We start from the raw sequence: 16,687 nt of genomic DNA, 5'->3' as shown, positions 1-16,687 counted from the left end.
ATTAAATTACGTCGCCTAGGCACAAAATTATAACCTTATCTTTGTCAGAAACTTAGATTGCCGGTAACTGATTACATTTTTACAATAAAAACACCACATTTCATAGTCAAAATCTATGAAAAAAATTCAATTTTAATTGCATTTGTAAACGAAAATCATAGCAGAAACAAAGGGGAAACTAAGACAAGCTCATATGTGATTGGTTGTTAAGCTGATTCAGCAATGCACAATGCAAGTTAAACTTATTTTTTTTTAATGATTTTGAATATAAAAATGGGTATTTTTATTGTAAAAATATAATTAGTTACTGGCAACCTAAATTTATGACAAAAATAAGCTTATAATTTTGTTTCTAGGCCACGTAGTTTAATTTCAAAATTTCTAACATTAGCAATAAAAAACTTTCAAAATTTTCATTGTACATAAAATGTCATTTTAAAATGCCTAGAACTTTTTTTGTTATTGAAGCTGAAGGCTTCAAATTTCGGGTATTGGGTCTACTTGTGGCAGTCTTTCAGCAGTTAAAGCGTGGTATTTCTTGCAGGCTTCCTTTATAAATCTTTAAAAGATCATGCTAAAAATGTTCAAAAGAAAAGGGGGGAGATATCTCGCCTACCTATAATACAAATAGGTTTTCTAATAAACCGAAGTCGGCCGATAAAGCCGAGGTATTTGGACCGACAGCCAGCCGACCACAGACGTAACACATATTCCACGCCGAAAAATGTTACCAAACATATTTCCTAGAATAAAAGTACTTCTATAAAGTTGGATGTGATTATAAAACATTTTATTTATAAAAACCTAATTAATATCTAATCTATTGTTTAAACTTTTAATTACGAAAAAATACTTTTTTGGCTACTTAAAACGATTGGAATCAGTATCCGGAACCAGGAATAAGGTATATCGAACAAGCGAAATAAATCTAAAATAAAGGGGAATTAATTTCGTTGTTGGTATAAGCTGATCTGGAACCGTAGCCGCATATTCAGATGCATTATTTTTATCAGTATGGTTGTTCAACCTTATCTTAATCAATAGCTGCAATAAGGGCAAATATCTACTTTTGCAGCCAAGCCGAAAGTCCTCTTACAATCTCTAGTTGCAGCCGAGTTAGAATAGGATTTACAGCCAAAATATTTCCAAACAAACTAGTTAAATCCTAGCCGCCAATTTGCTGCCTTTAAACCGCCCAATAAGTGGGTTTCTGATTTCTATTATTCTAAAAAAAAAAATGATTAAGAACAATCTAAGAAAATTCAACTAATTTAAGATTTCATAAAAAAAATAATTAAATGTTTAGTTACAATATTAACAAGGATGACAATTAACTTAAGTAGAGATGCAAATGAATTAAGACAGAAAAAAAATTAAAGTAAGAAGAATCGTCACATCTTGAATAGCAACCAAGAAATTCACATTTCCACAATATAAATCTTATGACCTCTTGTGCATCGCCGACAAACTAACAAAAAAATATGTTATAGACTTGATGTCAATTATTCAGCCTTTTTTTCTTTACTAGTAGCATTTAAAATTACCTTTTACCCTTATCAGACCAGAAGGCACAAAACTACAAACAACACAAAGTGCTCAGCTACAGACTAACATTTTTTAAGGGAATTTTTTACACTTTAATTGACAGGTTTTAAACCATATACTTATTACAACCATAAAGGTGCTCCTATTTTCTAAACATAAAACATTTATTTATCTAGCACAATCTTAGACAACACCCCATGAAACAAATAAGGATTCTATAAAAAAAATGGTCGAGTAATTAATAAAAAGATTTGTTTATAATTTTTTAAAGAAAAAAAATCACGTTCTGCTTATCTATCTACGGAAAAAAGATAGTTAATGTTGGCAGAATCTATCACTAAGTAACTTTAACATAAACAAATAAATTTTTGTCAATAACACCATATCAAATATTTTGGCGGTTTCCCTGAAAATGCAAAGTCAAACATAAAATAACACGCCACTCAAAAATGAGGGGTAAGCAGATTATTACTTTAGGTCAGGTTATATTTGGTACTGGGTAACCCCGTATGGTTAAGGAAAAGAAAAAAGTACACACCCCCTTTATTTTCGAATTATTTTAAAATAAAGTAAGGGGGGATTATATGCTCGACAATATACTTTGAAGGAAACTGCAAATATTTTATAGAATCCTTATTTCCGACAACAACAACACAACAGCACATGAAGGACTAGTATGACGCGCACCTACTAGACAAATGAGCCGCCTGGCAAACCTAGTCCTGCCCCTCCAGCCCCTATATTTGGACCTACACCCCGAGCTCCACACTCGCACCACGTACTCTAACCCAAAAAACAGGACGAGATATATTTCCTGAAAATTAAAAGATATTTGGAGCAATTTTTTTTAAATAAAAATATTTAGCCAACAAGAACGAAAATGTTTCTAAAGTGGTGCAGCAATAATTGGATATTAACATTTTGGGGGAAAAAGTCAAGGAAAGATCAAGAAATTAAAGTTTTCAGTTAGATATTTGAGATTATAACAAACCTGTCTAAAAGAGTTTTGAAAGTTTTTTAAAGCACCGATATGGCGAAGGCACGGGCTAAAAAATGGTTTTAATCTTATGATTATATATTTTTATATTTGTAGAAAACTCTGGATATAAAAAGATGCAATATAAAAAGATGGCTGAAAACCAGTTCTAATCCACCGAATATTAATCGGTTTCGAAGCTATACTGGGGAAAAAAATTTCTCATTTAACAACAACAAAAAACTATAAAACGACAGAGAGGGAGATAGAGTGAAAGAGAGTGTTGAGGGAGGAGAGATAAGGAGAAACTAAAAATCAAAAAAAAATAAACAATTTTTTTATCAAAAAAAAAAAGATTTTACTTACCATCCAAAACAGGGTCTCATTAGCAAACCCGGCATATTCATCTATTGTGGATAATACACTGAATATCAGGCATATAAGCACAACCATAAACCTAGGATAGATAGATAGATAAATAGATAATATTGTGGATTATACGATAAATATCAAGCGTATAAACCTAGATTGATAGATAGATATAAAATTAGACAATTAATTGGTAGGATAGATAGATGATAAACTGAATATCAGGCAAATAAGCACAACCATAAACCTAGATTTATATAAGATAGTTAGTAAGATAGTCAGATAGACAGATAGATAGATAATACGCTTAATATCAGGCATATAAGCACAACTATAAAAATAGAAAGACAAATAGATAGTAAGATAGATAGATATATATTACATTAAATATCAGCATATCAGCGATTCTGCATAAAAGCACAACCATAGATATATAGATAGAAAGACAGTTAGATAGATAGTTAGTTAACTAGAAAGATAATCATTAAGAAAGATAGATAAATAGATAATTAGTTAAGCAGATAGTTTAGTAAGATTTCTATTACCAAAAAGCAATAATCAAAAGGTTAGATTACTAAATAAGAAGTATAAAAGTAAAAACAAGTACAGATAAATAAATAAAAAGGACAAATATTTCCTTAATCAGCAAAGCAACTTCCTTACTACTGAACTAATTCTGTTATAACTTCAATTAGGTCCCAAGATGGTTTTAAGTTGTTTTACTGCTACCATCCCAGCGGAAGCTTATCATTTATTCCAATATGGGAAGGGGGTTAATAAACATTTCTAATCAATAAAGAAAGTATTATTGCTACTGACAGAAAAACAGACGAACAGAAAAACTGTGTTAAAGAATTGCTGCGCTATAAAAAAAGAGTCATGCAATAATTGAATACTAGCAGTGAAAAAAGGTCAACCTGTCTTTCATAGAATATATAAACACTAGCGGCTACGTCCCTAGAGGCCTCTAGGGGCACTCAGGCTGGGGGGAGGGGGGGGGGGGGGTAAAGATTACCCATACCCACTCTCAATTTTAGTTTTTAAAAATTGTAAAAAATATTTTTGAGGTTTGCATTTTTTCTAGGGCCGATTTCTCATCGGATGGTGGTTGTACACTTTCCCAAAAAAGTTAATACCCTTTCCAGGACCTATGAGAAGCTAAATGTAAAGGCTAGTCAATTCATTTCAGAGATCATCTCCAAATAGACATCCTATTACTTTTATATAAAGATAATCGAGGGAGGGGACATTGAACTAAAAATTATTCTGGTCCGTAAAGTTTTATGATCACGTACTTTCATTCAAGGGCAATTTTGTGTATCATATCATTGTATTTCTTATTTGTAGAATAGTTGCGATACTAAATACTAATGTGCACAGTTATAAAACAAGGGTAATCGAAAGAAACCATAAATTGTAGAAAATAAAGTTAGCATAGATTTTCATTTTCTTGTTTTATTGCAGGAATAAAAGAATTAAATTAAGTAAAAAATATTTAAATTGTTACAAACATGAAACATATATTTTTAACTAGGTGTATCATGTATGCATATTGTCTGCCCCTTGAAATCTCAATAATTATTAGTAGCGAAGCTACTCTATAATTTGAAATGTCCGTCTGTCTTAGTTTGGGGGAAACGTGATTTTCTCGGCTCCTAAAAAGGTAAAAGGCTGAAATTGTTTGACAACATTCCCATTATTAAGGAGCCCAATTAACTATAAAACATCAATGGGGGTTGTACCGCTTATTAGCAGGTATTAGGCTATTTTTGTATTTTTCACATTTTTCTCCATATCTTTGGTGTTTATGGTCCAATTTCCAAAAATTTTTCAGTTTTATATATCAAAATAACATTTCCTGTCATTTCATGAAAAAACTATGACGGTCAGACTGCCTTTAAGCATGTTTTAGGCTTTTTTTTCAGTTAAAGATATCAAAATTAAATTTCCTGTCTTTTCAAGAAAACATTAATGACGGTCAGACTGCCTCTTTGGTGGTTTTGGGGTATTTTTATATTTTTCTCTTTTCCCTCATATCTTTGGTGTTTATGGTCCGATTTCGAAATTTTTTAGTTAAAAATATCAAAATTAAATTTCCCGTTGTTTTGAGCATCCAATATGTAATTTACTTTGACCTCAGTCTGTTAGTCATAGTACTGATATATAAGTATTAAAAAATTAAAAACAAATGTTGAAAAGGTTTCGTGATTTTTTCCCAATATACATGTTTTTGACAACTAATCTTTAAATTCTTATACATAATTTTTGTGCTTCGCTACTTATGGATGTTGTCATCCTTGTTTTTTAAGACAATTAAGCTTCAGAAAAAAAAACAATTTTAAAGAACATTCTTCCTTGTTGAGAATTGCGGACAGATTTGATTGTTTCTTAAATGTACCCCAAATAATTGAAATTAAATAAATTTATATCCTATTGCCCTATACCTGTATATATATTACGAGGGGAAAGTAAAGAAACCAGAAACACTTTCTAACTTTACAATATAAAGGTCATAAAATTAGTAAACAATGTCAAAGATTATCCAGTAATAGCGTAGCAACAATTAGTTTTAAAAAAGCTTTTTGTATTTAATAAAAGATTAAATCTATAACATTATTAAAGTAGCGAAGCAACTCTATAATTAACTTTGCCTGTCCATCCGTCATTCAGTAAAGCTATAAGGGAAATGTGATTTTCTTAATTTTTATTGTGAAGTTACCACTTACTAAGCAGCTTCCCTTTTTCGTCTGCAATTAAATTGTTTTCTGTAATTTAGCTGCGTCAATAAAACCGATACCATTGGTTGATGATCCAATTGAGAGGCGTCACAAGGACACTGCGATGGGGAGATACAGTTATTTAACCCCTTACATCTAGTGTTTTACTCTAATGTCCGTCCAAAATGCTATGTGAAGGTTTGATATTTTTTTAATTTTTATCTGATCCTTTTTCAAACTTTTGTTCTATAACTCACTCTGTCAGATAGTCCATCCATTTTTTTGTGCATCACTTATTATGGATCTTATCATCCTTGTTTACTTGTAATGTAGAAAATGGATATATTATTACTTGGAACTTACACCAGATTTTCATGTTCTCTAATAAAGTGAAACTTGCAGTGGGCTAAAATACGATTTCCCTCCTTCTAACCCTTTTACCCGATCCCCTCCCCTTCTACTGAATCAACTAACTGACCAATTAACGAGTTCTATGTTAGCACGCTAAATTGCCGATAATTTTTTCTTCTGTCATTTTATCCACGTATATTCTACACCCATTTAGAAAGTACTTTTTTGGGCTTTTATCATAGATACTCTACTTTATGGACTCAATTTTTACCTAAAAACGTAGTTGCTACGCTACTAACGAAAATTGTTAAATATAGAGAAGCTGCACTACACAGGAGCAAGTTGCTTTTTCTGTCGCCGTTTAAAAGTTTTACCACAAATTAACTTCTCAACTTTACAACATGGCTTTCTTATGTAAGGATAATATATATAATTAGCGGATACGCCCTCTAGAGGCCTCTAGTGCACTTATGAACAATAAAAAAAAATTGGGGATTGGAGGGCAATTTTTATTGGTGCTAATTCCCTTGGGAGGTTGAAGGTACTGGTACCATATCGTTTAAGCAGTTACCAAGATCCTTCGCTACCCACTGACATATATACATCCTATTACTTTATACATATACTAGTAGCTACGCCCCTAGAGGCCTCTATGGGTACTTTAAGTGGTTGGGATTGAATTATGCATTTTTTGTTTTAGTTGTTATAGAAAAAGCAACAAAAAAACCGCAACTCCCACCAAAAAAAAAACTTTATATGGTGTGGAAAACCCTTTCCAAAAATAGTTATAAACCTTCCCAGGACCTATGAGAAGCTACATTGAAAAGGAGAACCATTTCGGTTTAGTGTTAGCGAGATCTTTCACTACAGACAAAAAAAAAGCTTATTACTTTATATAATAGGATATAATGAGAGGAAACAGAAAAATATAAGCACGTAAAGAAACAGAAAATTAATGAGAATGACGATAGAAAAATTGGATGCGTCCAAAATTGCTTACATACAAGGACATATTTGTATTGGTAAGACTTGAATTTCCAATGTAACCAATCCTTCTAAGAATCAATATTCTAAAAATTGATATGATAGTTACTACGCCTTATAACTTATGAACAACTGCTACAGGAGTCATCCTGTACAGTTTGAGATGTATAAGATTATTCCAACGTGCTTTAAATAATTATCATAGCTATTTTTTTGCTTGTAAGAAGTACAAAGATATAGGCATTACCAAATCAAGAATGACAACATTCAAAAGCAGCAAATTATTAAATGTAAAAGTAAAAGCAACAAAGCAAACTGAAGAAAAAGAAAACATAACGGACAGACAGACATATTTAGTAAATAGACCTTGGATCAGACGAATCTTCACACAAAGTTTCAGCTAATTATCTTTAGAAACATATGAAAAAAATGTATTTAGACCGACAGACAATGTAATTTATAGAGTAAAAAATCAGTCTCCTAAATCAAATAGCAAAAGAGAAAATTAGCAACCGAAATCTGACAGACTGGCATTTCGTATTCTAGAGTAGCTTCGAACTAAAAACATAAAATAAACAGTTTAATTAGTGAATGTTAGTATTGATTTTCTCGTGTATACAACTAAAGATTAAATGTCATGCAACAATTACTAAAGAATATAGGAATGACAACATCCATAACAGCAAAGCTTAATTTACGACAAACGAACGTTTTCATTTCATATGAAAGAATATTAAGTATTACAAAATTATTATATTACAAACAAAATTGTAATTTTTTTTTTTAAATAAACACAATTAAAAGGAATACGCAGACTTCAAGAAACCACTGAAAAATATATTTCTAGCAGCGAAGCTACTCTATAATTTCAGTGAAGATTCCTTTGGCCTGTATCAATAGAATGGCTACGCTATTAATTATTTGCTAGACATAATTATCAACAACAAATATAAGATAGGACAAACAGACACAAATATAAATATAGAATAGCTACGCTATTATTTATTTGTTAGACATGATTATCAACAATAAATATATCATAATATTGCAATACAAAATTTGTCGATATTACTTTGCTTAAAAACAAAACACCAGGGAATTGACAATGGGTGATAGATTAATATGCACTACTCGACCCAATCATGACTTAATTTTACCCCTCCCTCCCCAAACTTTTTACCTAACGAAAAAATGGCAAAATTCAGAGAATTGAAGTAATATGACATTGATTAAAAAGACTAGTTGGAACCAATCAATCAAGATTTAATACAAGTACCCAAATAAGCCCACGAATAAGAAAGCAAGCCTATCAAACATTGGGCACCAATATAATTAACCCAAATCTTACTCTATTAGTATACATATAAACTTTGGGTTGCTATATCAATTACAGTCCAATGTCCCCTTTCCTCCCTGCTTAAAAACGTACAATATGACCTTATAAAGGGTGTATAAAAAAACTAATAGCTCACAATTTGAACCACCATAAGTACTTCAAATCTTGGAGATAGACCCCATAATGTTTAGAGTTTTTGGTGAGGCATGTAAAAATCTTTCTTTAGACACCTTAAACATATTTTTAACTCAATCTATGCCAATTTGGCATAAAAAAGACAGACCCATCTAACATTGAGGCATGACGGCTCTGTCTATTTCCAGTTATTGATGATTGCCAGGTCTTTCTTTTTGATGCCAAATTGGCTAAGATTGTGTTAGAAACCTTGTTAATGTGTCTAAAGAAAGGTCTTTACATGCCCCATCAAAAACTTCAACCATTATGGGGTCTATCTAAAAGATTTCAAGTACTTATGGTAATTCAAATTGTGAGCGATTGGTTTGTAAAAAGGCAACTTTTTAAATAAAATATGCAGTTTCGGCGTAGGGCAAATTTCTCTGCAAGGGCTAGGTCTTAAGCTCTAGTCTCTGGAAGGGTGAGTTGATTAAAAATTCAATATTGTTTACTCATTGTCATTGCTTGGGCATAAATTGTATTATTTTTTATTAGTTTTGGACCAAAACTGTAAGGTTTATATCGAAAAAAGTGAAGCGATTGTTTTTTTTAAACACCCTTTATATCAAATGCTTTACAAATGTAAAACATACAACAAATAGTGAAAAATTTAACCTAAAACTACTTACTAATATAAATGTGGTAAAAAAAACATATTTAATCTTTCTAAATATGAAACTATACAACATACATAGACCATAGAGGCCTCTAGTTTAACTTTAAACAGACTTCAAATCTATTGCTCTCAAACAAAGGTCGTGCAATTAAAGGAAGGATTGTCTGTAATGCATTTGGCCTCGTAATCAAGCTCTAAATTTTCATTATTTGGTTCCATAAAAGACCTTGTAGTGTATCCCGTCCTCTTTATCTAAAATTAATTATCAAGAGCTATCTGCTACGACGTAGGGACGGACGGTATTGCCAACCCTTGATGTAGAAAAGCTTTGATTTTAAAAACTAAAATTTAAAACTTACACAGAAATATGATAAATGAAGCAGATCCAGCCAGACGGATGTTCTAGAAATATGTAGGTACGCTCCTGGATGGTTTTACCACGCTTTGCCAGGTTACGATGGTGCCACATGTACTTGGCCTACAATACAATACATTAACTATCCTAGATGGCCAATAAGACATAATAATTTGTCCAACTTAAACAAGAAAGAGTTATTTTATGTGTGAGATGAAATACTGTAAATGAAGAAGTACGAATTAATGTTGACAATTTTAAACTTACAATGGGGTCGGATTGTGTTCTTAGTGGTCTAATTTTGGTTTATCTGGTCTTTTTATATATCAATTTTAAATAGATACAATATACATTTATATGGCATCGTATTATAGACAGTTTTAAAAATTATATGAGTAATTCCTGTTTTGTTAGACGTAATGCAGTTTTTACGTTATATCAGACATATGAAACTTTGTGTAATCATAAAGTAATCATAAAGGCAGGTTCAATCTAATATACAGGGCTCGGCAGTCGCGCGTCAGTCGCGACTAAGCCTCAACATTAAAACCATTTGGATGCATTGAAAACATTTTTTGAAAAAAGAGATTTTCACATTTGGGTCAGATTTAGACTTCCAGCTGAATTTCCCAGAGGGTTACAGTCTGCTGACGGGCGGCTGCCGAGCTCTGCTACTATCTTACTAAGTCGAGCTGAAACTGAAGCAAAAAATGTTTTATAATTTAAATTGATTTAAAGTAATTGATAAGCAGCAGTCGGCTACTTAGTTTTCCTGTTATATAGTAAGGTTTTTTGTTTAAGTTTGATAACTACGGAACCGATTCAGTTTACTAGGTCTTTCGTTTTGTTTTTAAAGTCTTTGGATAGTTTAAGGCTATTTTTCTGGCAATTTCCTTTACATTCCATTACAAAGTGCCTTGGTGCTAGGTAAACAGCCGCTATACTGAACATTGACATAAAATCTTATGAGCTGCCCTCCAAAAAAAAGCACACACTAAAATACAGGAACATATTTACGGACAAACATACATAATCACCTTATAATCTTGCTCATTAGGAAGATAGGAAATAGTTGTGTATTGAGGAGCTCCTGTAGATTCCTCCTCTGTGGGATGCTAAGGAAAATATTCATACAAATTGATGGACAGATATAAAGGGTGTTAAAACTGCTTAACATTATAAATTATTAACCCTAAAGTTGTAAAAATTTAGTCCAATTCATTCTCAAATAATGACAAAAAGAAAACAATGATTACATGATTTTTTCAAAATGTGCCTCCAAAAATATGACGTCACACAATAAAATAACCAATGATACACCAGTATACATTGTAATTGACCAATGGTAAAATTTATACTTGCCTCTCATTGGTAACTTTATTGTGTGATGTTATATTTTTGGTGGCACTTTACACTGTCTCAATTTCCTCCTAAAAGTGACTGGGACTGGGAAGTAAGCATTATTCAATATTTCTTTTATTGTCTTTATTTGAGCATGAATTGGATAAATATATAACTTACGAACAAAACAGTAGGGTTAATATTGAAAAATGTGAAGCGTTTAATTTTTTTAACACCCTTATAAGCGAGATGAAAGAATAGATAGTTACCTTAAAGTCTTGGTCTATAGGAAGATAGATAGGATAGTAAGCCTCCCCCGTAGATTGGTCTTCACTGGTTTGCTTTCCCCCTGTTGTTAGATGCTTTATTTTTCAGCAAAGGAAAAGAATATAAATTCAAATACACTACATGTATAACTGTTGACTGGGTGGTGATTTTATGCACACAAGCAAGCATATAATGTCAAAAATGATGATGAATTTGACAATATGTCTATTGTGTATACTAATTTTGATTTTTGACTTTTTAAACATCATTTTAGCTAACCCTAATAGAAACTGACTCTAAGTAGAATATCTGTTTTAGCATATGCTGACCAAATCATGAAATAAAGATATCTTTCCTGCTGGATCTGGTGTCTGTTTTTCCACATCCATCCCTTTCAACCTCATAGAGGTCTTGGAGGCCAGCCGTAGCAAAGGGTTCTTAGGGAGAGTCCGTGCTTTCATACCACCTAATAATAAAATGTAATTTTAAAACGGGTTTTAATTCAGTAAAATTAAATAATTAAAAAAATTCTATACGTAGATAATACGAGATTTTGTTCAGTCTCATAAATATTCAAAAATGGCACCAAAAAGGACGTAATAAAATAAATTTGTCCAATGAGAGGCAAGTATACATTGTAATTGACCAATGGTAAAATTTATACTCAACTCTTATTGGTTATTTTATCATACGGCGTCATTTTATTGGTGGCATTTTGCGCTCTCTCATATAGCACAAAAAGTGGATGTTATTTCAGTCTTTACCACCCTATAAAACTAATAATATATAGATAGATCTACAAATATATGTAGATTGTTATTAGGTAGTTATAAAACTTGTTTTTCTATATAACTAAGCCATCTTAGATGAGAATATGGTATGAGTGAGAATAAAGCAATTAGCTTTATTATTACCATGTGGTTGCATGGCTTTAACTAAGAAGCGCAGATATGCCACGTCGAGCTATGAAATGCGTAGATACCGCGTCGAGCTTTATAAAATATGCATATATATACCACGTCGATCTATCAAATACGCAGAGCAGTGTAAATTTTCAATCAATCAATGAATACCTGGTGAGTTTGTAGATTTAGAGGCGTGGGCTGGTGACAATCTTTAGGAGTAATTTAAACATAAATAATTATTTTGAGAAAATGATTGTTAATACTGATGAATAACAAATCATCAAAGAATTACATTGATTTTGAACAAGCTAGTCTATAATAATGGCAAATATCATGTTTGAACTCTTGAAATTGCTAAATAAGTAGGATGTGGCAAAGTACATTAAATTGTCGTACACCACAATGAATTGAAACAAATTTATCCCTCCTTTAGATTAAAATTATTGGTAGGAAAGTTTAAATACTGATAGTTAGTATTACCCGAAACATTTTCAGTAAACGAATGAGAGACTGTATGTATAAAACACCAGGTAGTGTACCAGTACAATTTAGATCCAATGTTCCATCCCTTCAGTTAAGAAGGTGTATTTAATTTCAGATTTTGGATCTACTATTGATATTTGATAAGCCTTTGCATTCCCTCCAAAGAACATATGGATAAAGTACAGTTATAAAATACCTGTGCTACTTATAATAAAATCTGTGTATAAAACTATTAAGTGTGTTAACTGTATATTATTATTGATATTCAATAAACCATTTTATAACCACTCACTCCCTTTCCTTTACACTTCCTTAAAGTCAATTTACACTCTAGTATATTGTGGGTGTGATAAAACGAGGATGACAACATCCATAAAAACGAAGCTTAACACATCCCACAGCCGAACATTAACAAATAACAAGAGTGGCAGCGAATCTCTTCTTCAACATTATCTAGAAATGTGAACAAAAACTCCTTATTAATCTATCCCAATTGATTAAATACAAGACATTATATTCTTTATACATTTTAAGATTTGTATTCTCTTCCAAATTGTACAGGAATTATCACGCGAATTATAATTTGGCTAAATTAACGACAAGAGCTATCTGTTAAGGTCGGACGGACGTAAGGACCGATCTTAAATTTAGAAAAGCTTGTGTATGAAAAACACAATGGTGGACATGATAGAATTTAGATTGATGTAACTAATTAATTATGAATTATGTTTAATTTTGAGTCCTGTGGGTGTTGTTGGGTACCAGTTGGACCATCTCATTACATACATCTGGCTCCTCATCTTTCACTAGATAGATAGATAGATAGATAGATAGATAGATAGATAGATAGATAGATAGATAGATAGATAGATAGATAGATAGATAGATAGATAGATAGATAGATAGATAGATAGATAGATAGATAGATAGATAGATAGATAGATAGATAGTTAGATAGATAGATAGATAGATAGATAGATAGATAGATAGATAGATAGATAGATAGATAGATAGAAAGATAGATAGATAGATAGATAGATAGATAGATAGATAGATAGATAGATAGATAGATAGATAGATAGATGTAGGTATAAAGTACATAAAAAGTTAAAATTACACCTATTAAATTTTAATATGATTCATAAATATAATATGCAACATGTAACATTTGCCTAATTATACATTATTTTAATTTTGCATGATTAGAATTATAATCAGTTTTGAAATATTAATGTTTAAATATATGAGCAAAATATATCAGTTTAGAAATATATTGTACATGTATTCATATAAAATTACATCATAAATACATTCAAACATACAAATATATGTATTAGGTATGCTATCACTTCTGCATATTGTCATACCCACAAAATATTTTATATTTGCTCAAATTAATAAGTTTTACCAGGGGGGTGAAAAGTGGGGGGGCAGTTATAGATAAAATCATATTTTACAGGAGTGATGAAATGGACTTCATTTATTGGTCAGTTCCTTCATCCAATGGAGGAGATAGGGTAAAGGAGGTTGGTTGGGGTTATCCTTATTTTAGCCAGATGCAAGTCCAACTTTATTAGAGTACATAAAAATCTGGTGCAACATCCAAGCAATAATATATCGGTTGGTGTTATCATGTACCATTACTTTGCAATTTTACTAACTTGATGTGCTGATATATTATGCGGAAGGTAAGGTACACCATGTAAATTTGTACACTACGCATTGGTGTTAAATATCCACTTTCGATTTTCTTGTAAGAAATATGAATATGTTGTAATGTTTATTTTTATCGGGAATTTTAAGGGAAAATACTATGGAGGATAATATATACACACATCCAATTATAATAAACAAAATTACTTATCCTGTAGATAACAATTATAAGTAAAAAACTTTGAAAACTGTTAGTTTTTACCAACCAATCAAGATTTGATTAGAACCCAAAGTTGTTAAGGTAACAAATAATTAAATAAGTTTATAAAAATTTTGGGACCAGTATAAACTACAGTCCAATGTTCATTCATGCACAATCCGACAATGTAGGAGCAATCCCACAATATAATTGGTTAGAAAGTGAACAAATTTTAAAAATTTCTTCACTCACATAATATGTCAGTTATAAAAGATTAATTTTTAGTTTCTACATAGGTTATTTTGTCTAATTAAATGGGCCTCTAGGGTTATATATACATTATTAGATAAAATAACAAGGACAGAAACATTTAAATACACTAATTATAAAGTAGCTACGATATCAATAATTACATATTACTTTTATTATGATAGCAAAATCAAATTAAAGAAAATATAATTACATTATAATTATCTTATTTGCATGTAAATCATAAATAATAATGGTATTTCATATTTTCCATGCATTATTGTATCTATATGTATTCATATAAAGTATCTTGAGAGATAATACAATGGAAGATGATTGATGTACATCCTCAATAGTTATCAACAACAGGACTTCAACCTTTTGCAGAATGGTTTAAACACTTATAATTTGAACCAACCCATCAAGGGTGAATAAAAGTACATATAGTTTTAGAATAGTGAATGAGGTGTTGTGTCCCATAGCGTAACTTGGTTAGCGCACTACGCTGTGGTTGGGAGAAATATAGATATATTTATAATTAGAAAAATATAATTACATTGTTTTCCATTCTTAGCCGACTCTACTCCTAAATGCTTCATATTTCACTGTATGTACACACAGGGATAAAGGGATTGGATAACGCAACATTTACGTGTGACTGTCTTTAGAACTTTAGAATATATGAAATGTTTCAATCACAAATTAAATAATTTGTAGGTTACATTCTATTATTTAGATATTAAGGTATGGTAAACTACTTTTAAACACTTACACTGCAGGATATTAGCCCTGTAATATATATTTGCTCTTAATAAACCTAACCTAACCTAACCTAAAATATGATTACACATCAAATTACTTTTTTTTGCAATAATTGTTTTAAACTTTTTATAGTGCCTATAAAAAATGACGACATACTGGCCTGCCATAGGTTAAATTTAATTACTACTGGCCTGCCATTGGCAAGTTTATCTGTATATTGGCCTATTATTGGTCATTTGTATTATATAACGTGATATTTTCATAGGCAAAATAAACATCTTCGTGTTAGAGAGCCATATTTTTATGTGTTTCTAAGAAGGTTTTTCAAATGAATAGTCTAATTGCCAATCCCTTATTGCCTGAATTCCTTAGAACCTTTTAGAATACCATGTTACTAGAAATTAATCATTATATCATTATAAACATTTTATATTCTTAATTAAAGAAACATTCTAGTCAAACAAGAATCACAAATTCAATAAAAGCAGAGTTCAAAAAATTCGGGAAATTTATTAATAAGGAAGTTCTTATTTTCGGAGATTTCCAAAATAAAAATACATTAAGCAATAAAAAAAGCTTTCTGTTAAAAAATGTATGTGTTCAATAACTATGACCCAGGCAAACTAAAGTCTTATTGGTCCAAGCCACAAATAATCCATGAATTGGGCTTTAATGAAATATTTACGACATATAACACTGAAATTATGTTTACTATTAAATCCAAAGTTATTATGAACAGAGTAATAAATTTATGAGTACACCAATACTTTTAAATGAACATTTTTAAAAACGTTTGGTAGATGGTACTTCTTATAACATGTAAATCTTTTCACAATTTAACTTGTATTTAGTTTGAAGGGGACATAAGAATTAAATAAACTGATACCAAAAGTTTTAAATACATGTATTCTCACTCATTTGTTGGCTTAAAAACTTATTAATTCTTGATTGATTGACACAAACTAACAGTTCTAATTTCACTAATAATTTAAATTTAAAGATTAGTTCATTGTATTAAGCACAATTGGAAGTATAATTTGATATATTATCCAAAGTCTTATGATACAACAAATTGTATTGTCAAACACTTTACTAAAGTCCAGCTGTAGTAAATTACCAATAATTCTACTATTACATGAAAACTTTGAAATTTACAATAACAAAAAAACTACTTGTATGTTTGGTTTATAGAGTATAGAGGGGGGTTCAAGTGACAATTGTAAATATACAACAGTGTGGTCTTCAGAAACATCAAGGATCGTAAGCGATAAATTAATGTACGTAACCAATAATGATAAACAAAATTACCACTAACTATTATTGGTTCAAAAGTTTTGAACCAGCATATCCGAATTTAATAAGAGAACCTAAACATAGACGTCCAAGGGGGGGGGGTAAAGTGGCG

At 30.9% G+C, this 16,687-nt stretch overlaps 1 protein-coding gene across 1 annotated transcript in view; it reads right to left on the bottom strand.

Moving 5' to 3' along the window:
• Positions 1-16,687, bottom strand: part of LOC145319072 (potassium voltage-gated channel subfamily KQT member 1-like) — an 83,876-nt gene that overhangs the window by 57,284 nt on the left and 9,905 nt on the right. Inside the window, exons 3-10 of the mRNA XM_080160899.1 lie at positions 13,164-13,225; positions 12,105-12,147; positions 11,390-11,497; positions 11,034-11,116; positions 10,461-10,538; positions 9,428-9,546; positions 2,888-2,978; positions 617-743 (exon numbers count right to left, since the gene is read on the bottom strand). Of these exons, the coding sequence (XP_080017025.1) occupies positions 617-743; positions 2,888-2,978; positions 9,428-9,546; positions 10,461-10,538; positions 11,034-11,116; positions 11,390-11,497; positions 12,105-12,147; positions 13,164-13,225 (711 nt within the window). The remainder of the gene's footprint in view (positions 1-616; positions 744-2,887; positions 2,979-9,427; positions 9,547-10,460; positions 10,539-11,033; positions 11,117-11,389; positions 11,498-12,104; positions 12,148-13,163; positions 13,226-16,687) is intronic.

This window comes from Acartia tonsa, chromosome 5 (assembly GCF_053477335.1).
Source record: "Acartia tonsa isolate MP-2025a chromosome 5, ASM5347733v1, whole genome shotgun sequence".
Taxonomy (NCBI): domain Eukaryota; kingdom Metazoa; phylum Arthropoda; class Copepoda; order Calanoida; family Acartiidae; genus Acartia; species Acartia tonsa.
This window is presented reverse-complemented; position numbering and strand designations above follow the sequence as displayed.